General features: G+C 36.9%; 1 protein-coding gene and 1 non-coding gene across 2 annotated transcripts; both read right to left on the reverse strand.

Annotated features, from left to right (window-relative positions):
• Positions 1 to 280: 280 nt before the first annotated feature.
• On the reverse strand, positions 281 to 15,535 carry LOC145632085 (uncharacterized protein At4g15545-like). The gene is made up of 9 exons (XM_081684360.1): positions 15,162 to 15,535; positions 14,916 to 14,984; positions 8,463 to 8,519; positions 8,308 to 8,380; positions 7,533 to 7,625; positions 7,140 to 7,367; positions 6,747 to 6,789; positions 2,028 to 2,106; positions 281 to 583 (listed from the first exon to the last, which is right to left on the reverse strand). Exons 1-9 carry the CDS (start codon positions 15,435 to 15,437, stop codon positions 491 to 493), a joined length of 1,011 nt encoding a protein of 336 aa, XP_081540486.1. The 5' UTR covers positions 15,438 to 15,535; the 3' UTR covers positions 281 to 490.
• A 3,345-nt stretch (positions 15,536 to 18,880) lies between these two features.
• Positions 18,881 to 18,987, reverse strand: LOC145633454 (small nucleolar RNA R71). Its single transcript, XR_014112779.1, has one exon. It is a non-coding gene; the product is annotated as a small nucleolar RNA R71 (small nucleolar RNA).
• Positions 18,988 to 26,845: the final 7,858 nt, after the last annotated feature.

The raw sequence follows: 26,845 nt of genomic DNA on the forward strand, positions 1-26,845 counted from the left end.
TACCATAGTACAAGAATTTTTACACGATCGTAGCTTTGATGAAGGAAAACCTAATTTGATTCAATTTTATGTATTTGTTAAGGTAGATTTCAGTTGTAGATGCCGAATGGCTTTTTATTAATGAATTGATTTTAAAAAAATTTACAAATTTGATCAATCATGGCCCTTGAGTTTACTGGTGTCGTGGCAGTGATTGGTAGCCAATGACCACGAGTCCACGACAAATAATATGCAAACAGGGGGAAAAGAAAATCCCCCTTTATACAGAAAATTCACCATGCATGGTCAGATTATGAATTCCATTCATTTACAAAGAAGATGCAAAGGTAAATTCACAATGGCAGATCAAATTTGTACAAATTCTGAAAATCATATAACTTAAATGCGTTCAATAGATAAAAAATTACTTATTATTTAAGAATAAGATGCTCTTAGTTGCACCAAAAATAACAATTTTGAAACAAAAATATAGAAGAATTAGAAGAACGCTTTAATGCACATTACGATTCAGCAAACCTTCGAAAATTGTATAGAGGTCTTTATTGTCAGGACCAAAAATCTCATCAGCTTTCCGAAGTGTTTCCTACAATAACATAATACCCACGAGATAGGTTAAATATGCAAATTAGAACATAGACCAAATCACACATATACATACAACCACAATTGTTTTGACATTTTTCTTGTAATAAAAGCACATATGTGACAACAAAATCACATAACATTATACGGAATAATAAAAGCACAAGCAAAGTGTTACCTATGACAACATAATACCCACGAGATGTTGTGAAAAGTATACAAATGAAATAAGCTGAGCAAAACTAAACAGAAAATAAATCCAAAAAAAGGGCTTTAAGTAAATTAATAAAGCAAATAATAAACCTAACAAGCATTCAGTTATTCCTGATATACTCTCTGTTTCCCATACCCAATCTTATTCCGCCCTCACCTTCGCCCGACCCTCTTCCACTAACAAACCATCTATTTGGGTCAAGCCCATTGTCCTAAGTCCATTGACCTGGAATTACGAAAATACCTCTCCATGATCCAGCCCATCATTAGTCATTGCAAAGTACAGATTTACCCCTAATCTGTCCAAGTAAGTACAACTTCTGCCACCTGAAAGTACAACTATAAATAGCACTCAAATCATTAATGAGGGTAACTTTTTCCTAATTCTCTCTCCTACTCTCTCTACTTTCTCTCTCCTTTCTCTCACTAGAAAGTACATTCGTTGACTTAAGCGTCGGAGGGGCTTTCCCGGGCCACATCCCCGGGGCAGTTAACCTTCTCTCTTTTGCAGGTCGAGCTCTCGGACAACAAGGCGGAGCCGGAGGACATTTGGACATTCATTGGACTTAGTCTATAGGACATCTTGATATTATTACCCTAACCCCGAGGAGTATTCTGTTTCCAGAAACACCATCATATTCACTTAATCAGTGTCTCTCTTATGAACTGCCTTTTTAGCCTGCGAAGCTAACCTCTTTTCAACTATCTTGCACATTTTCTTCTATGGCTCCTCTCCTTTTCCATCATTTGAAGAAACTCAGTTGCTAGCTAGGGATGGTGAGAGTCAAAGAGCAAACCTCTACAACCTCACTGGTTCCTGAATTTTCCCTCCCAGTTTGTGTTTCTCCCTCCTCTATACACATACAAAGACATACATATTGAAGGGAAAGAGGAGTAAAGGAAGAGGAGTAAAGGAGTAAAGGATTTTAGTACTCGTATTCTTCTGTTATTTATAAGGATAAAGCATTCAATAAAGCTGGAATATAATTGATAAGTATACCAGTTTAAAACAAGCTTTTGCTATTTCTCTACCCAAACATGAAGGCATGGAGAAGCAAAGGGGGTAAAGGAGGACTCAATGGTCAATGGAGAATGAGAAGTGAGAAATTGGAACAGCTTAAGCATAGTGAGAATATTGATATCAAACTTGTTAGAAACAATTACAGTATAAGTTATTTCTTACAAAATTTAAAAGAAATCCAGCAGAAAAAGAGTAGAGATAAATCACGTACTTCTTTTGTTTGCTTGTGTGAATTCAGCTCCTTCACATTTGCTAAAAATGCACCAAATTGTTCATAAGAGAGACGACTCCTGAGAAAAACAAACCAAGGGTCAGATGACAAACTCCGCCTTTTATGTCAGAACTGAGTGGACCAGTTACCAGACCACTTAAACAAAGTTCTTAGAACTTCTACAGAAATGCATCAGCATAAGATCAAGGTAAAACGCTTCACAAATGAAATCTTCATAAGGGGAATGCTAAACAATTGATCCCTGTTTAGCAAGATGAAATTATGAAGTAGCTTATAAAAAGAATAATATAATGTGCTGCATTTGTCAAAACTCTAACTTATCCCTTAGTCACAAAGTCACAGTTTGATTAGGTAAATACAGTTATGAACTTAAGTGTGTTTCTGACAGGAACCCATCAACGCGGTTCAAAGTATTGTGCAACTATAAAAACATGTTCAAAATATCAGAAAAACTAAAACAACTCCAGGGTAAGCGGTTAGACAAACATTTTGAGAAAGATAATGATATATATCTGTGATGCAGTCTGACAAGGGAGAAGCTACAATAAATATAGTCAGTATATGAGTATATCAATCCCAAAGCCCCAGCCTTTTTTCCTGTAATGTTCTTGTATCCTCACAGAACTGACAATTCAATTGAACTCCAACGCCAGAAAGATGAAAATGAAAATTTTCTAAACACGTCCTTTAAGGAAAAACAAGCTGTATTTTCTAAACAGAAGAATTTTACTAAGATCCAAAGGAAATTTGGGTGTGCCTGGTCTTGGTTTGCCAATTATGCTAACTCTCCAAGAGGAAGAATTTGGATAGGTTGGAAATCTGATCTGCTCAATCTAACTATTTTGTCCTCTCAAGAACAGTTAGTACATTGCTTGCTCACTACAAAGGATCTGCAAACTCAGATTTTCATTACTTTTGTGTATGGTTTACACACTTTTCAGGATAGGTTGTCCTGTGGACTGGCATTAAACAGTTAACTGGTATATCTGGAGCTTGGTTGTGTGTTGGTGACTTTAACTCTATTTTATCCTGTAGTGATAGAATCAATGGGGCTATGGTTACTGATTATGAAACAAGAGACTTTCAGAATCTTATTGATGATTTGGCTTTGACTGAGATAAAGAGTAAGGGTTCATTCTTCTCTTGGTGTAACAAGGCTCATAATGGTCCTAGAACTTACTCTAGGATTGATAGAGGTCTTGTAAATCAAGATTGGATTGAGGTGTTTGGGCATGTGGAAGCTATTTATTTGCCCCCCTCTCTTTCTGATCACAATCTTGTTGATATTTTTCATTCTTAACTGGGCAAAGGGAGACCTTTTAGATTTCTCAATTGCTTGGCTGATCATGAAGATTTTTTGTCTGTAGTGGACTCTGCCTGGCAATGTTCTGCTACTGGTAGTGCTATGCATAGAGTGTGGTATAAACTCAAGCAAGTTAAGGCTGCTCTTAAAACCATGAATACAGAGAAATTTGGCAAAGTTGGTGAAAGACTTGAAGCTGCTCAAAGTGCCCTCACTGATATTCAGCAGCAGATTATTATCAATGATGTTGATAATGTTGTCCTGCACACTCAAGAGCAGAAAGTCAAATACTGGATTAATGTTCAGGAGAGTATCTATAGGCAAAAATCCAGAGTTGATTGGCTTCAACTTGGTGACAGTAATAACAAGTATTTCTTTGCTCTCATGAAACAAAGACAAAGCAGGAATAGAATTGACACTATATTTGCTAGTGATGGTACTTTATTGAAAACCCCTGATGCTATTGAAGATGAAATTACTGGTTTCTATAAGGCTCTTCTTGGTTCTTGTGCTATTTCTCTGCCTGGGATTGATCTTAGTACTTAGTACTGTGAGAAGAGGTGCACAGCTGTCTAGGGATTCTCAGCAGTCCCTTATAGCCCCTATTTCTATTGAGGAGATTGATTCTGCTTTGAAAGATATTGATAGCTCCAAAGCTCCTGGGATAGATGGTTTTAATTCTCACTTTTTCAAGAAGTCTTGGGATGTGGTGAAAAATGATGTCTATGCTGGTGTTTTAGAGTTTTTCAATACTGGTATTATGTTGCAGCAATGGAATTGTACTACTATAATCTTAGTTCCTAAGGTTCAAAATCCTTCCTTTGCTAAAGATTTTAGACCAATTGCTTGTTGTTGTGTCTTATATAAGATCATTTCTAAAATTCTTACTGCAAGGTTGGCAAAAGTGATTTCTGAGGTGATTGATGGCTCCCAAGCTGGTTTTAAGCTGGTTTTATCCCTGGGAAACACATTGGTGACAACATTCTTTTAGCAACTGAGCTTATTAAAGGTTATGGGCATAAGTTTCTTTCTCCTAGATGTATGTTGAAGATTGACTTGAAAAAGGCTTATGATTCAGTTGAGTGGAGTTTTTTGAACACTGTTATGTCTGAGATTGGTTTTCCTAACCAATTTATTGCCAGGATTATGGCTTGCTTGTCTTCTGTCTCCTTCTCTATCTTGATTAATGGTATTCCTTCTAAGCCCTTTCCTGCAAAAAAGGGTCTTAGACAGGGAGACCAATGTCTCCTTTTTTGTTTGCCATTGGGATGGAATATCTCTCTAGATGTCTCTCTGAGTTACAGTTGAATCCTAATTTCAACTATCACCCTAGATGTGAGAAAATGTACTTGACACATCTTATGTTTGCTGATGATTTGCTTCTCTTTTCTAGGGCTGATGCTCAGTCTGTTTCCTTGCTTTTCCAAGCTTTCTCTAAATTTTCTGGAGCTTCTGGACTCTCTGCAAACTTGGATAAAAGTGAGGTGTATTTTGGTGGTCTTGATGCTGTTGGTCAAAATGAGCTGAGAAATTTTATTGGGGTTGCTCCTGGTACTATTCCATTTAGGTATCTTGGGGTTCCCCTCTCTTCTAAAAAGTTGACCATTGCTCAATGTAAACCCCTTGTGGATAAAGTGACTTCCAGGATCAATGGCTGGTCTGCTAATCATCTTTCTTATGCTGGTAGACTTCAGTTAGTGAAGAGTGTTTTGTTTGGAATACAAACATACTGGGCTCAGATCTTTATCCTTCCTAAAAAGATCCTGAGAGAAATTGAGGCAAGATTTAGAGCTTTCTTATGGACTGGGAAAGCCAACCCATCTAAGAAATCTCTTGTTTCTTGGTCTCAAGTTTGTCTTCCCAAAGTTAGTGGTGGCTGGAACCTTCTCTCCCTTCCTGAGTGGAATTGTGCTGCTATTTCTAAGATGCTTTGGGATCTTGCTCATAAAGCTGACAATTTATGGGTGAAATGGGTCCATATCTACTATTTCAAAGGCAATTCTTGGTGGAACAAGCCAGCCCCTAGGAGATGTTCTTGGGTGCTTAGTAGAATCTTGAAGTGCAGAACTGTAATTGATAATATTGGTGGTTGGGATGCTGTGAAGCATGGTGGAAGAGTCAAGATTAAAAAAATCTATCTGAAGATCATGGCTCAAGCTCCCAAAGTTCCATGGAGAAGGCTATTTTGTAATAATGCTGCTACTCCTAAAAGCTTGTTCATTCTGTGGCTTGCTGTTAGGAATAGACTGCTTACAAAAGATAGGAATAGACTGCTTACAAAAGATAGATTGAGCTCATGGAATATGCAATGTGATCCTATCTGTTTTTTATGTAATATTCACCTTGAGTCAGTTCAGCATTTATTTTTTGAATGCAGATTTGCTAAGGATGTTTGGGGAAGGATCTTGGTTATCTTTGGTTACAAAAGGGCTATTTTAAGCTTTGATGCTGAAGTTATGTGGATTTCTAAAATCTGCAGGAAGGATAGAACTAAAAATAGACTTCTGGGAATGTGTTTTGCTGAAGCTGTTTATCATATTTGGTTGCAGAGAAACTCTTTGATCTTTACAGGAAGCTGCAAATCTAGTGAAGCTGTGCTCAGGGATGTTCTGTTTGCTGTTGCCTGTAGATGCCCTGTTCCTGACAGAAATTTGCTGATTCTGTAACTTTGTGTTTTCTTTTGGCAGTTGTAGTGTTTTTGGTGCTCAGTTTGGTGTTTCCAGTCTTTCCAATCTGAGTACAGTTTGTTTCTGGTGTATTGCCTCTTTCTCTAGCCCTGCTGTGTTCTACAATTGAGTCTAGGTGGAGGTTCTGTGTCTGCTGCAGTTTGCAGCTTGGTTTATGTTTAGATTTTGCAAGCTCTTTCCTTGCTTTTTCTGTGTCTTTTGTCTGGCTCTAGCCTTCAGAACCCTTCATAGAAGGTGGCTGAAAGCTTGAGTCTAGACTGTTCTTGTCTCTTTTTCTAGAACCCTTCCTAGAAGGTGGCTAGAAAATGAGCTTGAACTGTTGGGTGGGTGTTTGGCCTGTCTTTTGGTCTTGTGGTGTCTGTTGCTTGTTGCAACTTAGCTTCTGTTAGTTGTAACTTCTCCTTTTGGTAATAAAATTTGTTATTTACCAAAAAAAAAAAAGCTGTATTTTCGATCTTAAAACTAAGTTTCAAGCATTGCAATAAGAATTAATAGCAGCTTTCAAAGTCTTAAGGAATTTTTCATAAAAGGCACTGGAATTCTACGTAGGCACTAGAACATAGACCAGGCTGTGATAACACTGATAACAGAATGATGAGAACAAATAAACAAGCTTTGAACGCAGATGCATATATACAACACTTCAAAGACAAAAAAAAAAAAAAAGAGAGAATTAAATTTATATGGAAAGCTTCACAGAGAGGATACCTGACTTGGCGGAAGAATTCTTTCCCATCAACTCGAGGTCTCCCTGAAACATGAAAGATAATTATAGCAACCAGAGTATAAAAGACGGTAGTTGGTGTACATATATAAAAAATATAAATGCCGCCATTTAACATAGTGGCATAGTATTTTTGGATGTGTCAAATTAATGTGTCAATATTCTTATGAAATATGTTATACTCTTGACATTATCATTGTTCCTTAAAATGGTTTCCCAAATGTCTAAGACACTTTTAAGTAGATAATGGCTTCCTCAGATCAGTCCTAAACAAATTGTGGCCTCTACTTTATTCAGTTTCTATGAATTTTGTGCACTAATTACTACAAACAAGTAATGAATAAATAGTAGCTAATTCTTTGAACGTCTAAACTCACCGCTTGTCGATTCAGAACCTGAAAAAGAACTATGGGTGCTTGAAGGCAAAGAATCAAGCATGCCTCTGGTTGTTGAAAATGAAACAGAATGTCGCCTTGGTGATGCTGGCTTAGATGTTCTGGATGGTGACACAGATGCAGATATAGGAGGAGAGCCCGGAGGAGTGAGGCGAGGAGTGCTAGTTTGTGATGCTAACAAGAGACCTGGTGATATCCGAGGTCTTGAAACTGCGATGACAATCAAACAATTATTACTATTGTCACAAGCTCCAGCATAGCAATCTTTCTTTAATTATTGCACCTGTTTAATGGAAAGATTACAACCACAATGTCCACAAAGCAGCACATGATGTGCACAAATGCACGTGTAAGCAAACACTAGCAGGAACTCACCTTCTGCAACACGATCCTCCCGATATGAGTTTCCACGTTCTAAAGTTTCAGTGTCGGTAGAAGAATATGCTGGTGGAGGTACAGGATCATCATCTGAATCAGAACAAAAGCATTTAAACCACATCAGAGACCCTGATTGACATGGATGAGATTATATCTCTCTTGATAGTTATTCTTATTTCAATATAAATCTTTTTTATACAATCCATATCAAGATATCATTATAGATAACTTGGACAAGCCATTCCTCCACCATGATCAATAATGAACCAGTCCACAACAATTACACTAATAAATTATTATATTCAAAAGGCAGATCTTTGCAAAAAGTTTCAATTAACGAATTCCAGATAGACTAGGTAACATTAAACCCAAATAAAAAAGCACTCTTCGGCAGAAAAACGCATCCGAGCTTATTTTCAATTTGAACATTCCTCATAGTATAAAAATAAGTTGAGTGAGTATTAAGTGAGAGTCCAACAGTTGGTCATCCTTGTTATTACTTGTTAATCCCAGATTTGGAAAAACTTAAAGCTATCAAAAATTTATGTTCCGCCATCCCAAAAATTTGGGTTGCAACTTGCAAGTATGCTCACCATTTAGGTTCCAAGAAACAGCACCGTAAGGGCTTACTATGATTTAATATAATGTTAGAAATTTAAACAGAAGATAACAATAATCAGGACATTTCCTATTAATTTTTTTTTTTTTTGGAAGGAGAGCCAGAACATTATGACACCAATCTAAGGTATAGAGAAACGGCAGTGTATACAACCTCCACTTTGTGACTGAGCAGAAATAGTTGTAGACGTAGGAGCTTCCTTAGCGGCTTTCTCTTGCAATTTTGCCTGTCAAACATGCAGGCGATGGTCATTGGTCGACAAATTTCAAAATCATTACTAGTAAATTGCTTAAAGATAATGCACTTACAGAGCTTCCATCATCTTCTTGAAGTGACTGCATGAGTGTCTTCCTGAACACCTCCAACTGTTAACACAAGAAGACATACAAAATTAATGATGAACTAAAAGGTACTGTTAACACTAACTGTGGAAAATTTTCACAAATATTCATATTTTGATCTTACCATGCCTTAGGATACAAAACATTATGTTCCAACTTAAATCCATCTACTACAAATATAATCTTCAATAAGGAAAGTTGGTGAATTAACATCATTCCATAATTCATGTGTGAATCCTAAAACTACATATATAGGTAAATGAACAAACTAGTACAAGCATATTTCCAAAAGGATAAAACTCACAGAAGACAGGAAAGATTAACCATCACTACACAGCAGCAGTAAAAGGAATAAGTCAATTACTAACTAAAACAGCAAATATGAACACCCAAATCATTGAACACTATCAGAATTTTATTTGTACCCCATGCAATGTTTATGAAGATCCTTCCCACAACACAAGGACTACACATGCTAGGATGTTAATCCTTCAAAAAACAATGGAAGGATGCCCTGTCAAATAAAGCTAATAACTTTGAACAAATAAGTCCCTTTCCAAACAACGCAAAGCTTGATTTAGTTGGTTGAGGATTCACCTGGTAACCTTAAGGCATGATGACATCAAATCCCCCCAATTGTCCCCCCTCACTTCCCAAGTATCTGGCATACAAAAACTAGACTAAGAAATTGTGAAGGTGTCTTTAATTATTTTAATTTTTTTTTTTTTGGCAATTAAAATAATAAGAAATAAAGTCCAAAAGACAGAAAAAAAAAAACACCAGACCACCAGTACAACAAAGGCACAGGAAGCAAAGAAAGGTCAGCTCAAACTTTCTAGGCAGGACTAAGCTAGCACCAAAACCAAACAAACCAAGCTAGATACAAATAAGCTGTTTCTGGACAGCATTAGCTCTACAAGCTACTGTATAGGCTATTCTACGAAATAAAGTAGCAGTTTCTTCACAATTGCTGAAAACTCTTCTTGTTTCTTTGCAATAACACTTGATATAACATGTGTTTATCTCCATACTTTTTTACTACTCCTCATAGCCCACTATAGCTCATCTGCAAACCCAGCAGGAACTCATTGTAATCACAACATTTATAAAACCTGGCTTCAAATAGCAGCAGCATAGGGACAAGGAAAGAATAAGTGCTCAGCAGACTTTGAGCCCATACCGCGGAGATCACAACTGTTTCCATAGTCTTAATCTATCTCGGGTTAGCAACCTTTTTTAGATAGCTAACCAGGTTACAAACTTGCTTCTTGGAGAAGCCAAGTTGGAGCATAGAATTCTGCACCAGGGAACTCTAGAAAGGAACCGAGAATACATTTAGAAGCCTTTTTTTTTTTTTTTACAGAAAATTTCTCATTCTTAACCAGGAAAACCCAACCACCAACATCTCTAATTAGCTCCAGGCTCGTTCCAAGCAATCTAAAGGCCCAGGGCAAGATAACAAATTGGTGCCCTTTAGACGCCATTTATAGAGCATGTATTCATAATTTTTTTTACACGGGCTAGTTTTAGATATCATTTTCTATAAATATATTAAAATCATACTTAATAAATAGATAGTAAACTAATATATGTAGGGATTGGAAGGGGTCATTACGACATTCGCAATGTCACACACAAGACAATCAACCAACAATTTAATCCAATCAACCAAAATTCTCACACAACCAAATCAGCAACAATGCAGTAGCAAACAACATTAACACCAACAATACCAGGAACAAATGATATTAATCAACACACAAGAATTATACGTGGAAATTCCCTTCGATGTGAAGGTAAAATCCACAAGACCATTTGAGGAGTCCACCCTAACTTCTCTTATTGATTAATTGAGGGAAAAAGAATTTCAAATCAGTTTACAAAAGATTTACAACCCACCAACAACAAACAATAAGAGATAAAAACTAGAAAATGATGAGAGTAGAATTCACCCAAAAATAGTTTTGAGTGAATTCCGACCAAACCAGAGCTTAAATCAACGATCCAACCATCCAAGCAAAGCCCTTGATGTCGTGAAAAAGATGCCCAAATCTAAGCACAATTTAACAGTGAAATTTCCGACAACAACCAGTTTGTAAATGCTATGCCGAAAAGACTGAAAATGGAAGCTATGAAACCCTCACTCTTTCTCTCTATTTTTTTGCGTGCGCTTCCTCTACTGCCTTCACATTCTCAAACTACCCTTATTAGCTCAAGGGTTAAAGGCACAAGCTTACTCAAGAAGCTACAACTTCAGTCCCAAAATTGGACTTACTCCAAACTAGTGAAATGCCATAAAATGGACCAAATAAATGGACCTAAAAGAAAATACATTTTTCTACCAATTGGTAAGACCCATAACAACCCCCCCCCCCTCCAGCTGAACAAGGGGAAGACAAACATGTTTTAATCATCACTTGAAGCTAAATCCCGCAAGCTTACCACAAACTTCAAGTTTGCTTGTGGGAACCATCTTTGTCAGCATATTTGCACCATTGTTATCTGTGAACTCTTCAGTTTCATTTTGTTCCCATCAATGACATTTTGCAACCTATGATATCGAACATCAATATGCTTGGGCTACACATGATACATAGAATTTTTGCTCAAATTCATAGCACTTTGATTATCGCAAAATACTTCATAATCACTTTGCTTCAAACCCAATTCTTGAAGAAACACCAAAGCATCTCTTTACTTGCTTCGCAACATACTCTACCTCGACAAGGCAACACACTTTGTAACTTGGATTATCAGGAAATGGCTCCCACTCCCCTTGAAAAAGTGAAAACATAACCTGCGGTACACTTTTTGTTATCAAGATCATCAGCCATGTCTGTATCTATATAGCCTTCTACAATAGGTCTAGCATCATCATAACACTAACAAAGTTTAGAGGTACCACGCAAATATCTGAAGATCCACTTCAATGGAACTAGTGAGCCTTACCAATATTAGATAAGTATATACTTACCAAACCAAAAGAATGCGCAAAATCTTGCTTAATACACACCATAGCATACATCTAGAACCAACAGAAGAATAATAAAGAATAAAAGACATACTTGCTTTCTCTTTCTATGTTTAAGGACAAACTCTCTTACTTAGCTTAAAGTGAGCTCCTAAAGGTATACTAACCAGCTTGGCATGCTTAATATTGAACCTTTCTAGCACCTGTTTAATATACTTCTCATGTGACAGCCACAATTTTCCAGCTTTCCTATCACGAGCAATCTTCATGCCTAAGATTTGCTTTCCAGCTAAATTAGTAGTAAAATGTATTTCTTTTTGGTCCATCCATTTCGTCGATTTTATGGCATTTACTTATTTAGAGTAAGTCCAATTTTAGGACTTAAGTTGTAGCTTCTTGAGTAAGCTTGAACTTTTAACCCTTAAGGCAATAAGGGTAGTTAGAGTGTGAAGGCAACAAAGAATACACACACACAAAAGTAGAGAGAAAAAGTGAGGTTTTCTGGCACATCTTTCACTAAACTAGTTGTTGTCAGAAACTCCACCGTTGGACCATACTCAAATTTGGACATCTTATTGCTGACATTAAGAGCTTCATTTGGGATGGTTAGATCATCGTTGAGCTCCGGTTTGGTCAAAATTGTCTCTAGACAAAGTTGTTAATTTTAGGTGAATTCAACTCCTTTCATTCTCTAATTTTGATCTATCATTGTTTGTTGACGTTGATGGGTTGTGAATCCTTTGAAAACTGATTTGGGATTCATTTTCCCTCAATTAATCAATAATAGAAGTTAGAGTGGACTCCTTCAATGGTCTCTTAGTATTGTTAATGTTGTTGTTTTGCTACTTCATTGTTGCTAATTTGATTGTGTGTTTTTGGTTGTGTGAGAATTAGGGTTTATTGGATTGAATTGTTGGATTATTGTCTTGTGTAAGACATTATAGGTATCAGAGTCGGAGTTATATTTGTCACATTATGGAGTCGAATATTAGTTCGATAGTTAAATTCACATTAACTAATTATTCAATTTGGAAACCTATGATGAAAGACTTATTATATTGTAAAGACTTACATGAACCAATAAAAACAACCACAAAGACAAATGGTAGCACTATTAAACCAACAAAACCTGAAAAAATGGATTGTAAAGATTGGGTGATGTTAAAAAGGAAGACTTTAGGGACTATTAGACAATGGTGGCATATTCGACCATGTGTCACCCATATGAATTGTGCAAGAAATTGGAAGGTCTTTATGAAAGAAAGACCGCCACATCTTAGTGACTTCCATCTTAATATTAACACGTTGATTGCATGCTTTGTACTTGTTGAGTTCTTTGCCAGATAGTGGGGAAACTATGGTTGTGACTATTAATAACTCTACTCCAAAGGATGTGATATATTTGGATGTGATCAAAGAAAGCATGTTTAATGAAGAAATCGGAAGAACGGAGATGGGAGTTGATAATTTACAGGAAGGAGCAAGAATAGGGGTCCCATAAGTCGTGATAACTCAAATAGCAGGTCCCAAAGGCTCTAATAACTCATGATAATTCAAGAAGACTAATTATATGAAGAACTATTGTTTCCATTTGAAAAAGGAATAAAGAAAGAAGAATGATTCACAAAAGGAAAGAGATGATAAAAGCACTACAACAACAGCTTTTAAAAGTGATGATGTCAATTTAGTTTGTGCAACAAGTGAATGTCATTTGACATGAAAGATTTGTTGGGCTCGAGTCACCCATGTTGGGGGCATGCACACCCCACTCCATATTAGTTTGATATTGTCCGATTTAGGCGTAGCTAGCACGGATTTGTTGGATTTGTTTTTTAGAACCTTTCCAAAAGGCCTCATACTGTGCAATCACTTATAAAGAGATCTTCACTTCCTTAATCTTTCTATGTGGAACTTGGGATGAACAACCCTAAATAATTAATTGGCTTAATAGAGTCAAAACCCTCTTAAGGGGCCAAGACATATTAGTAGGATAATAGTAATTATACAAATCTTTGCCTCTACCACAATCTTTCCTTCTTGAAAAAAATGGCCCACAGAAGCTTTGCAACAACTTTTTTACAAGAAATCAAAGTTTCTGAGATTAATGATGAATAAAAGTACAAAACGAGTGGTCATGTATTTGAATTCCAAATAATAATTTAGGTTGTCATAAGAAAACTACTCCGTAATTAGGTGTGGTTGTAAAAAATAATGTGCTAGAACACTAAATAGGCAATATAATTAGGGTTTGTTCTGTTTGACTGAACTGAACTTATTGGAGTGAACTAAACTGAATATTTATGAGAGAAGGAAATTATGAACTTAATTGAAACTAAAAATGCACCGTGTACCCCTGAGGTTTGTAAATAAATGCACCAAATACCCTAATCCTCTAACAAATGCACATATATTGACTTATTAAACTAAAATCATGCCACACTGACTTACTTTTTAGTACTTTATGTTTATACAGTAAAACCGCCTAAAAGCATAAATTATATCAAAATTTAAACTTCGTCGATTATTCTAAATCCTAAACTTTTGGGTGTTAGAATTTGTTTTATTAGTTAAGTTTACTTTATAATTAGTAGGTTTAGCATTATAGTAGCACTAAATTGTAATAATTTAATAGAATTTGAAGCTAAGCGGGTCTCAATTTAGCAAAATTGACATTTATTGTAAGTCTAAGGGTATTTTGTGCACGTTTTTACATACCTCAAGGGTACACACTGCATTTAATAGATTTCAGGGATACACGATGCATTTTTTTAAAACCACAAGGGTTCATGGAACAATTTCCCTAAAAAAATGTCAATAATTCCCAATTATTAAACCATTGATAATCCGGAATGTTCCCAACATTATGCACTTAGCTTAAAATCCAAAGTCAAAAATATCATAAACTCATAATTCAATTGAAATGCTTCTCTAGTAATTCCAAAATACTCTGTTAAACTACTTAATCGCTCAAAATCCACAAAATCAATATAATAAAGAAAAACCCCATAAACCCTAATCCGAATCCCTAATCTACACCCTAATTATGTTAATTGCGTTCAATTAAAACTTGTATACAAATACAATAAACAATGAATTAAAAGGAAAGTGTGAAACATTATTTGAATAATTGAGAATTTGTGTTCAATTGATTGAGTATAATCTTTTGGATTATTGAGTGAGAATGGAGGGAAAGTTAATTAGGAAGGAGAAACAAGGTAATTAGGGGAGTTAATTAAGTGGGAAAATTGAAAAAGTAGGCCCAATAACGTCTTAATTGGACCTCCCTAAACGTTTTGTAACTTGTGGGTAGTTGTTCGCAAATAAAAAAAATTAGATAGTTGTTCACAAATGACGCTATCTTTATAGCAGTTCTAGACAAAATTTTCCTAAAATAAAACATTCTGAATTATTAAAATATCATTTAAAAAATAATAATATTAGCAACGTACCTTGGATACATCTCTTCGAAGCTTAGCAACAGTATTGGACAACGAACTATTCTCCTTCAACAAATTCTCCTAAACAAACAAATATATCAATTACAAAACAGACTTGAAAATTCAAAAACAGAATTCAATACCAGAGCGAATAATTGTCCCTTATAAAAAAACCCGAAAATTAATAAATACAAAAAAAACCGAAATACCATTTAGAAAAGGAGGGAGTAACACGGAAAAAAAAAAAAAAAAAAAAACCTTTTCTTTTTCGGCACGGGAAACACGGTCTATAGTTTCAGAGAGGGAGGCATCAAGAGACTCAATCTGAGATTGAAGGTCAGAGATGATGTCGTCTTTTTCGGTGACCTGAGAACGGAGAACAGACGCTTCTGATTCGAGGGCAGAAACACGTGTCGAAAGGGCAATGGAGGTGATCTTACGGGCAACATCAAGCTGAGCAAAAGGATCTGAAGGTAATGCCTGTAAAACTTCATCGGGAAGATCGAAGTCGTTAGTTGTTGATGAAGTTCCCATTTTAGTGGAAGGAATCACTTCTTTTTCTTGTCTCCCCTCTTTTTCCGCGCTTACTCTATCTCATTTTTTATTTTATTAGTAGTATTTTGGATATTATTTTTGTTTTTCAATTAGTATTAAAATGTTTTGGGGTATGTCTATTGTCTGGATGAACGTGTGGTTGGTGTTAGAAATATTGGATTAGTCAAACAGATAAGAAAATCCTTTGAAATTTACTAGTTGAACCACCCATACATAACTTAGTTTGTAAATCCTTTTCAAGTGTAAAGATTAAAGCAAATATTGGCAAGATTTATCTCAATATATGTTGACCTCGATTAGTTTTGGTGATGACAAGCAAACTCGATTTGATTAAAGTGTATTAAGTGTGCAGGTTATTTAGGCAGGTTCTAATTAAGAACAAAGTTCTGGGGTTGGAACTAAGAGAAGTCCTTAATCTACATATGGCATACACAACAATTTGAAGTGAAGAAGGCGAAGAAGATTTTATGCTTGGATGTTCTATTTGGCAAGATAGAGTTTTCAAAGGTCCAATTGGAATATCATAAAAGCAACGAGTATTACATGAAGACTAAAAAGTATGAGTTATTATTTTTAGGCTTTATGTAAGTGTTTGATATTTTATGATTGGTTGGAACACAAGGAATACGAGAGTTAATTGGAATTAAAAGTGAAACGATCGATCAATTTTATAAAATTGGTTTTTATCTTATTTTTGTTTTTTGTTAAAATTATAAAAAGATATTTCTTTGATATTTTTTTTAACAAAATAAATATCTTATGTAAAAAGATTTTGAGTGATTCCTTAAATTACTCTCCAAGAAAAAGATTTATTCAAACCTCATCCCACATTTTATATTGAATGACTTTCCTGACTTCTCTACATTGCTTGAGTTAGTTCCTAGAGTTTAGGAACACCGCCTCAAGTAGTGGAGAATGTGGGGAAGGTGGTTGGGTTGCTGAAACAGTATAAAAAAGGAGTTGAGTTTCAGTTTAAGGCATCCTGACAATCGTACAACATTTGAGTAAAAAATATATTTGTCAGTGAGAGTATTCCTATGTTCCAACTATTGTAAGATATCTAAACACATAGAGTTCAAATTACTGAGTTGTAATTTGGGAAAGGGTTGAGTGATCCTTGTAAAGACTTAGAGTTAAGTCTTGAGTGTAGGCTTCGGAGTAGAAGCTAGAGTGAGCATTTGGGGTTAGCTTAGGTTCTAATTGGAACTTAAGTTTTGTCGAGTTCCTTATACGTTGTAACGGAGTAGTTGCCCTATTTAGTGAAGTCGTGTTAGAAAATCCCAAGTGGTCGTGGTTTTCTCCTTGTTGGGTGATATGTTCATTTTATATAGTATTTTACTCCCGTCCCTTGGTCATAATTAGTAGTGTTTTTGACTCTTTAGAGCCACTTTTATTACTAATTGGTGTTTCCTAGTGTTTTCGTAGATTTGGTTGACTTTTGTAGGGATTTGCACTTTTGGAGCATTTTCCTGAGATATTAGTGAGTATCTACGAGCATTGGAGATGCACGACTATCCTTCATAGCCCAGGGCCGGTTAGAGCCATCGGACCCGTGATTAAGGGCTCGGTATATGTGATACCGGGGCATTTGGACCGAGTATTCAAGACCCAAAGAGGAAATCCGAATTAGCCCGAAGAATTGGAGCCCAATCGAAGTCCAAAGAGTATCCCAAGGGTGCCGCCCGGCCATTAGAGGTCCCGCCCGAAGGCGCGCCCGACCGGGCAGGGGAAGTGAAGCTGGCGCCCGAACTCGCGCTCGACCGGGCGTGGTGAGAGACATACCTGGGAGTAAAAAGGCGAGCCCGATCGGGCGGTGCCTCGCCCGATCGGGCACGTGTTATTATTAGATGGTTTAATCGTCGTTTAAGTTTGTTTTAGTTTAGGATTCTTGCTTAATATAAATACTTTTCCGTTAAGCGAGTTGAGTATCTTCGTTTACTCTTTCTTAATTCTTTTCTTAGATTTTCTCTCTCTACTTAGCTTTTAGATTAGTTTCTCGATCTCTCTCATATACTATTGTTCTTTACTCCACTCTTAATCCCAGATTACTTTGGTAACGATTTCTTCTACTTTAATCTCAGTTATTTATTTTAATTCTTTCATCATGTCTATTTTTATTGCTTTGATTAGTTTAGATTTAATTATGTGTGAGTAGTTTTATTTCTAGGGTTTATGGGGATCCATAAATAATATGAAGGGGTAATTTATTGTTGTTGATTATCAATGCTAAATTAATTTTCTATTGATTGATTTAATGCTCTGTGACTAGATTAGGCCTGATCTTTTATGCATGAGTTTGACAATATTGATTCGAAATTCGAGAGATGAGAATTGATGTTTAGATCTAGTTTCAATAGGCAAGTTAATTTATAAATGGTTAAGTCGAGATTCTAGAGTTGAGATTTAATACCGGTAAATTAATTATGTGATTGTAATACGTAGCGAAAGCCCTTTATGATCTGAATAATTTATGCATTGATGATTGATTATTATGTTTTACCCTAGAATGTTATTTATTGGTGAACCTATGCCCAAGGTCTTTTATTCATTGATTTCCTCTATTGTTATTCTTCCCTACTTTTAATCTCAGTAGTTTAGTTTCCTTTTGATTATAATATATTGGTTACTTTATAATTTAGATTGCTTGAATTAATTAGGAATAGAAAGAGCAGTTTCCCTGTGGATTCGACCCTACTTCCCTATCTATTATTAGTTAGTGGTTTTAGGAATTACTTTATATTAGGTGATACGACTTTAGCTTGTCAAATTTTGGCGCCGTTGCCGGGGAAACGATTTTATTTTTATTTCTGATTATTTTTGTAGTCTAGGTTATTTCTTTGAGGCAAGTCTCATATTTGCTTTTAGTTCTTTGTTTATGCCCAGGTGTTCCAGATCAGGTTACATCCCATTCGATCCTGAGATCGAACGATCCTTCCATAGACAAAAGAATTTCTACAGGCAAATTCTAGCGGGTTCTGGTGATAATAATAATCACCGAGACCCTCCAACTGATTCTAGCAATTCAGAGGTATCTTCAGATCCAGAATCAGAGATGGCGGTACCTAAGAAGCTCAGTGATTATTCACATCCAAAGCTTACAGATTTTCCACACCTTACTCCCACTCCAGCTCTTGATGGGGTACAGAGAGAGATTTTATAACGATGATAGAAAGGAAGCAATTTAGTGGAGCTAAGGGTGAAGACCCAAATCTTCATATTGTAGACTATTGTCAGTACTATAATACCATCAGGCAAGCCGGGGTCACACAAGAGCAAATCATGGAGATTCTCTTTCCTTTTTCTTTAAGTGGAAAAGCCAAATTATGGTTTAATGGATTAAATAGAACTGCTCTTGGTATAACTGACTGGGAAACTCTTGTTTTGAATTTTTATAACAAATATTATCCTGTAAGAGAACAGTTGTACTACGAAGTTCTATTTAGAACTTTGCCTAAGAGGCCGATGAAACTTTATATGAGGCTTGGGAGAGGTTCAAGGATCTACAAAGAGAATGCCCCCACCATAATCTGGCACAATGGCAGTTGATCCAAGCCTTTTATAATGGGATTGGAAATTTATCTAGAATAATATTGGATTCTACAGCTAGTGGGAGGTTTATGAACCTTAATGTTGATGATGCATGTCAAGTTATTGAAGATATGGCAATACATAATTCCCAATATGGGAATCCCAGAGGCTTTGCTAATAAAGGAAAACATAGTGTCGACTCTGTATCCTTTTTACAAGCTAAATTAACCTCTATATGCCAGAAACTAGATAATCTTAGTACTGCAAATGTAGCTAATGTCTTTGCAATTAATAATAATTCTAATGAGGCTTTCTATGAAAATTGTGGAATTCTAGGTTATTGGGGGCAAGATTGCAGGAGTTCCGTGGAGCAAGTCAATGCCTTTTAAGCTTATAGGCAGAATAACCCATACTCCAACACCTACAATCGTGGGTACTGGAATCATCAGTACCTTTCCTACCGGAGCACCAATGTTCAAAATCCACCACCTCCACAAGAATCACAGGCGCCACAACAAACTCAGCAGAAATATTACCACCCGAATGCTGGCCAGAAGAACCAACCACAACAATCCTCCTCACCTTTCGACCCTACTCTGGTAGAAATTAGAGCGATGCTGGCTAATATGCAGAAGGAATTGGAGATTAGAGATGCCCAAATTGATTCGATACTAGCACATAATAAAATTGTAGATAATCAAATTGCGCAAATTTCTGCTACTCTGCAAGCTCGACAATAGGGAGTCCTGCCAGCACAGTCGACCAAGCCTACGGATCAAGCCTATGCAATTACTCTAAGGAGTGGTTCAAACTTCTGAAGGGCCCCCTATGCCCAGAGATGATGAACCTGCTTTATTAAATAATGATACTCTTGATTCCATTAAACCTGACAATGTAGCTAATAGCCATGCAGGGCTAAAGAATAGTACTGATATATCTGATTTTACATTGCAGGGTACGACTCCAGGGAAAGTAGCAACTCCAGATAAGAGTGGTATTGCTCCAAAGCCAGTTATCAAACTTCCATTCCCCAATCGTCACTTGAAAACAAATTTAGATAAGCAGTTTGGTAAGTTTCTGGAGATGGTAAAAGATTTGCAGGTAACAGTTCCCTTCACTAAATTAATTACACAAATTCCTGCATATGCAAAATTTATGAAGGAAATGTTGACAAGAAAAAGGTCTATTAGTGAGGTAGAGACAGTAGCTTTCACTACAGAATGTAGTGTCGTACTTCAAAAAAATCTCCACCTAAACTGAAAGATCCGAGTAGTTTATCTATCCCTTGTCATATTGGCAATCTGATGATTGATAATGCATTATGTGATTTGGGCGCTAGCGTTAGTGTTTTGCCATTATCTGTGTGTTCCAAGATAGATATGGGTAAATTAAAAGCTACTAACATTACTCTACAAATGGCCGACCGTTCTTTTAAATACCCCTTAAGTGTTTTAGAGGATGTTCCTGTTAGAGTAGGTAAATTTTATATACCTGTTGATTTTGTTGTTCTTGATATGGCTGAGGATATGCAAACCCCAATTATTTTGGGTAGACCATTCCTTAACAACTACAGGAGCAATTATAGATGTGAGATGTGGCAAATTGACACTATCAGTAGGGGACGATAAAATTATTTTTAATCTTAATAATACCCCTAAAAGCCCCATGACAGAGGAGAAGTGTTTTAGTGTTGATGTGGTTCAAAATTATTCTAACAAGCCCCAAGCTCTTGTAAAATATCCCTTGGAGGCGGTATCTTATGTTGCATCTTCCACAGATGAAGTAAACAAATGGCATAAGGAAGTTGATGCAATAGAAAGAGCCCTCTACACTGTCGGTCTTGGCTTTGAGGATGAGAAGCTGGAATTAAACAAGCAAGCTATGGAAGTTGAGCCTACAATAAGTGTTCCGCCAGATCGAGTTGCAAGTGCTAAAAGTAGTGACAATTTGAAGCAACCATCGATCAAAAAAGGATCTTTAGTGCGTAGCATTAAAGAACCCCCAATCCAAGTCAAGGAGGATCCACTAGATAAGGTGAATTGGTGTCCCACAGGGTATGTCAGGAAGCCGCGTCGTGGCCTAAACACCGCTCGACCGGGTGAGAAACCACCCGACCAAGCGTTAGGCCAAGGGTCCTAGTTCTTGTACTTGGTAAGAAGGTCATGCGGGACCTAGATAAACCAGCGTTTTGCGGGAGGCAACCCATATTTTAATGCTTTTTAGACTAGTTTTTCTTTTCTTTTTCTTGTGAGAGGAGAGAGGAGGAATCTAATGAGTTTTATGAGTTTTTGTACAGGTTTGAAGGAAAAGAGTTAGCAAAAAATTGAAGAAAAGAAGAAAGGCAAAAAAAATCGTCCAATTAGCCTCGGGCCCGACTGGGCGAAGCTCTCCCGATCGGGCGCGAGACTAAGGGTTTGAATTAACGATTTTTTGCCCGATCGAGCGAAAGGCGCCCGACTGGGCGCAAGATTTGACAAAATACGGAGATTAAGAGCCCGATCGGGTGCGAGAGAAGAGGAATTTTGGGCAATGGATCGCCCAATCGGGCGCGAGAGCAACGAAGGAGTAACATATCAGATTGCCTTACCGGGCGAAGGTCCGCCCGACCGGGCGCGACACCAGCCGTGCCTCTTTTCTTATTCTTTCTTCTTTCTTTTCTCATTTCTATCTCTTTCCTCCTTAACTTTCTCTCTCTAAAACCTTAAAACCTCTACCTTCTCTCTAAGATCTTCTCTTTATTTCTCACCCAAATCCAATAATTTTTACATATTCTTAATCCTCTCTTCACTTTCTACAATCCTACTTAAAAATTTTTAAGTTTCAATCAAATAATTTCACACCCATTTTTCTACTATGACTTTAAAGAGGGCTCGATCAATTTTTGGGAGGAGTTCTAGTTCGAGGAAGGAGTACGATCCAGATTTGCAACTCTCCTATTGGCCAACAATCCGAATTGCTAGCCAGGAGCAAAAGGAACGGCTAGAACACCTTGTCGGGCGGGAGGTAATTCCTTTACGGTGGTTACACCGCCCTACTCTTGAATCTTATGGTTTGTATGATTTTGTTAAACGATTTTTGAATGATATAGGAATGAGAAAATTCATTGACATGCACTATCCTACATACCGTGAATTAACATGTAAATTGTTGTCATCTTTAAAAGTTGTAAATAGTCGAACTTATTTTTTAGGTTGAACAATAGGAATATTAGTTTGACATTTGTTGAATTTTGTAAATTATTTGAATTGAATTCTAAATTACCTTTTCAATGGCATGCTGATTATAAAATGGGTGATATTTATCATGCTTTAACTGGTTTGACGACCCCCGACCCCCAACATGCTAGTGCGAAACCTATCCATCAACCTATCCCAAAAATCTAGCAAAGATTGCAGGATTGTGTTTTCTTGGTAGGAACGAGCCTCACAATGCCCAAACCAACGAATTAACTGTTATAGGACACTGTGTATGGGTTTGGTAAACTGAACATAGGTAGATACATCATCCACCACCTGAGTAGACATGCCACTGCCAGTACCCAATCTCGTACCCCTATTCGTATAGGAGGCTTGATCACAAGGATAACAGTTAAAAAAGCCGGTTTTGTTGAGAGTGGACCTCACCAGATGACTAACTGTGGACCGGACACCTATACGACTGCTAGGTATTTTGAGGAGTTGGGTTGGGTACGATTGGATAGTGAGCAGACCCCCCACTGGTGTATTAGGACTAGGATTGAGCAGCCATTGCCTATTTTTCCCTTACCTAGTCCTGACTTGACCGTCTTTCCCCCCGGGCAAGCGTCCTACACGTACGACCTATTAGTTGCCCATGCTAGGGGGTAAGCACCACCAGTTCCACCACCCCAGCCTGAGCCCGAGGTAGCGCTTTCACCACCTCGCATGTCTTACTCTGTCCCCCATGTTGACTTTGACCCAGTTTGGGGCCTTTAGAGTATAGGTCAGGCTTTAGGCCGTATTAAGAATTCTCACACTGACCTTAGGAGGATGGTAGGCTCCATTGACTATAGGTTAGGGTACCTTGAGAGGAACCAGGGTAAAGCTCTCTACCCTATGTATGATGATTATGCTCGTCGGGGCAACATTCCCGACGATGCTATTACCCTGACTGGTTTCAGCCTCCACCTCAGGGATACGATAGGGATCCCATTGCCCATGGTATTTATACTGACTCTTTTGCTTTCCATGGGTACGACCAGGACATTCCTTTCGGGGGACCGGCGGGGGGGAGTTTTCATGCTGATTATTTTGGTGGTAGCTCTTCTGGTGAAGGTGGTGCAGGTGGCAGCGGAGGTGGAGGATTCGACTCCATGGATGAGGATGATGAGGACTAGCCATGCTGGGCTAGTTCCCGAGCCAATGAGGACATTATCTGATTCTGGCTTGGGGGAGATTTTGGATTTGGTATCTTTCTTTTTCTCTTTTCTTTTTTTTTGGTGTGTTTTCTTAGATTAGATTTATTGCTTTCTAGGTTAGTTTTATTGCTTTCTTCTATGAAAAATACAAAAAAATTGAAAAATAAAAAAATCGAAAAATACGTTCTAATGAATTGTAAATCATGCTTTCCTGTGCCCCATACTTGGAAAATATTGTTTTGATTCTTAGTATATGATGATAAGCATTGTGGATTTGTTGATCATGATTTGAAGTTTGATTGCTTAGATGTTCTAACAGGCGTCAATTTTGTTCAGCTGCTTGTGAATATAGTGCTTGACTAGTTGATTTGGTTAGGAATGTGTGATAGTTCCTGGTATGTCAATGAATTTGAGTATTGATTTGCAACTATAAGTAATGTTTATATGACTCATTATTGTGCACATTGTGGAGGACAAAGACATTTGTTCTTTTAGGTAGCCTCCAGATAATTGTAGATACATTTGTTCCTTTCTTGCTACCCATGTTGTTGCCTTGACTTTTTGTTGTTTATTAGCCACATTACAAGCCTATTTTGCCCCATTGGTTACTAGTCCCAAGCTTGGCTTGGGGGAGCTATTAGTGAGTGAGGTGAGGGAGTTTGTAGTGTGCTTATTATTTGCACAATTTGGGTGGGTTTTGAGAAGTTATTTTGTTCTTGATCGTAGTTTATTTTTGTTGAGCTTGATTGTTTAATCCTCTTGAGAAAAAAAAATAAAGTATGATGTTATGAAAAAAAAGAGAAGTTCAAATAAAAAAATAAGTGAGCTTCAAAAGAAAAAAAAAGAGCAAAAGAAAAAAATTGTTTGATGTTCAAATGTTCTAGTTGGAGGTTAATCAAAAGAAAGAAAAAATTCTTTGATTTTCAATGAAAAATTTAAGTTTGGAAAATAAAGTTTGTTTGTTCACTCAAGTTCTTTATTGTTACATTTTTGTGAGTGAAATTTGACATATTTCGAGTCGACTAGTAGGTTGAGTGTACATCTTTTTATACGCACGAGAGTGTGAGTTGGGAGGGCATTGTTCACATTAAAGGGGTTGGTTGGAGAGCGATCGAGTACATTTTTTACTCGCCACATAAATGAGAGTTGAGTGTGTGAGCACTAGTCTTGAATTCTATATGCTCTTGTGGTTTGCTTTATTTCACAATTGTTAGGGAGGAAGAGTAATTGGATGAATTTGATTGGTTGACTTTGAAGCATGTTTATTAGATTTACCTTGAATTGTTTGTGCTTGATTTTTACTAATTGGAGCGAAGCATATTTATTTATTCATTGATGATATCTGTGCTTAGGGACAAGCAAAGGTTTGGCTTGGGGAGTTTGATATGTTCATTTTATATAGTATTTTACCCCCGTCCCTTGGTCATAATTAGTAGTGTTTTTGGCTCTTTAGAGCCACTTTTATTACTAATTGGTGTTTCCTAGTGTTTTCGTAGATTTGGTTGACTTTTGTAGGGACTTGCACTTTTGGAGCATTTTCCCAAGATATTAGGAAGTATCTACGAGCATTGAAGGTGCACGACCATCCTTCATAGCCCAGAGTCGGTTAGAGCCATCGAACCCTTGATTAAGGGCTCGGTATATGTGATACCGGGGCATTTGGACCGAGTATTCAAGACCCAAAGAGGAAATCCGAATTAGCCCGAAGAGTTGGGGCCCAATCAAAGTCCAAAGAGTAGCCCAAGAGTGCCGCCCAGCCATTAGAGGTCCCGCCCGAAGGCGCGCCCGGCCGGGCGGGGGAAGTAAAGCTGGCGCCCGAACTCGCGCCCGACCGGGCGCAAGAGACATACCTGGGAGTAAAAAGGCGGTCCTGATCGGGCGGTGCCTCGCCCGATCGAGCGCGTGTTATTATTAGACGGTTTAATCGTCGTTTAAGTTTGTTTTAGTTTGAGATTCTTGCTTAATATAAGTACTTTTCCGTTAAGCGAGTTGACTATCTTCTTTTACTCTTTCTTAATTCTTTTCTTAGATTTTCTCTCTCTACTTAGCTTTTAGTTTCTCTCTCTCATATACTTTTGTTCTTTACTCTACTCTTAATTCCAGATTACTTTTGTAAAGATTTCTTCTACTTTTATCTCAGTTATTTATTTTAATTCTTTCTTCATGTCTTATTTTATTGCTTTGATTAGTTTAGATTTAATTATGTGTGAGTAGTTTTATTTCTAGGGTTTATGGGGATCCATAAATAATATGAAGGGGTAATTTATTATTGTTGATTATCAATGCTAGATTAATTTCCTATTGATTGATTTAATGCTCTTTGACTAGATAAGGCCTGATATGCATGAGTTTGACAATATTGATTCGAGATTCGAGAGATGAAAATTGATGTTTAGGTCTACTTTCAATAGGCAAGTTAATTTATAAATGGTTAAGTCAAGATTCGAGAGATGAGATTTAATACCGGTAAATTAATTGTGTGATTGTAATACGTAGCGAAAGCCCTTTATGATTTGATTAATTTATGCATTGATGATTGATTATTATGTTTTATCCTGGAATGTTATTTATTGGTGAACCTATGCCCAAGGTCTTTTATTCATTGATTTCCTCTATTCTTATTCTTCCCTACTTTTAATCTCTGTAGTTTAGTTTCCTTTGATTATAATATATTGGTTACTTTATAATTTATATTGCTTGAATTAATTAGGAATAGAAAGACCAGTTTCCCTGTGGATTCGACCCTACTTCCCTATCTATTATTAGTTAGTGGTTTAGGAATTACTTTTGATTAGGTGATACGACTTTAGTCTGTCATTGGGCACAAGCAGTTTCCACGTAAAAATCTCTTTGCATTTCTTTATTTCGTTTTACGTTTTTAATTTCCTAAATTTTGGGAACACTAGTTCCTATACAATTCACCCCCCCCTCTTGTGTGTTCCATCTAAGTTAACAATATATATGTGCATAAACTATGAACAACGCCTTTAGATGGGTCATAACTGATTACAAATCAAATTATGGAGTTGTGTAAAACATACTTCTTCCGTTTCTATTAAGTTGACGCGTTTTATTTAGGCACATATATTAAGGAGAGGAGAAAAAGTGAGAGAGAATGAAAAAGCAAGTGGGGTAGCTTGTAAATACAAGTTAAAAAATTTAACCTAAAATAAAACGTGTCAACTAAAAAAAAATTCCTAAAAAGGAATATGTGTGAACTAAAAAGAAACGAAGATAGTATTATATTATATCACTAATAAATAAAGTCGTTCTCGCGGTCGGATCACGTGACAACAACACTTAGCATTTAGATTTTCATCAAGTTCGCACCACGAAGGCGCCAAATAGGTATTTGTAGACACCCATTTGTGTCTCCCCAAAACCAAACCCGGTGATGAGTATCTTTCACGTCGAATCATAATCGAATGAAGTGAAAGTGTGGAAAGTCTAGTGTTGCGGATAGTTTGAATTTCTTTTCTCTTCT

The sequence above is a fragment of the Chenopodium album genome, chromosome 5, assembly GCF_948465745.1.
Source record: "Chenopodium album chromosome 5, dcCheAlbu1.1, whole genome shotgun sequence".
NCBI classification, from domain to species: domain Eukaryota; kingdom Viridiplantae; phylum Streptophyta; class Magnoliopsida; order Caryophyllales; family Amaranthaceae; genus Chenopodium; species Chenopodium album.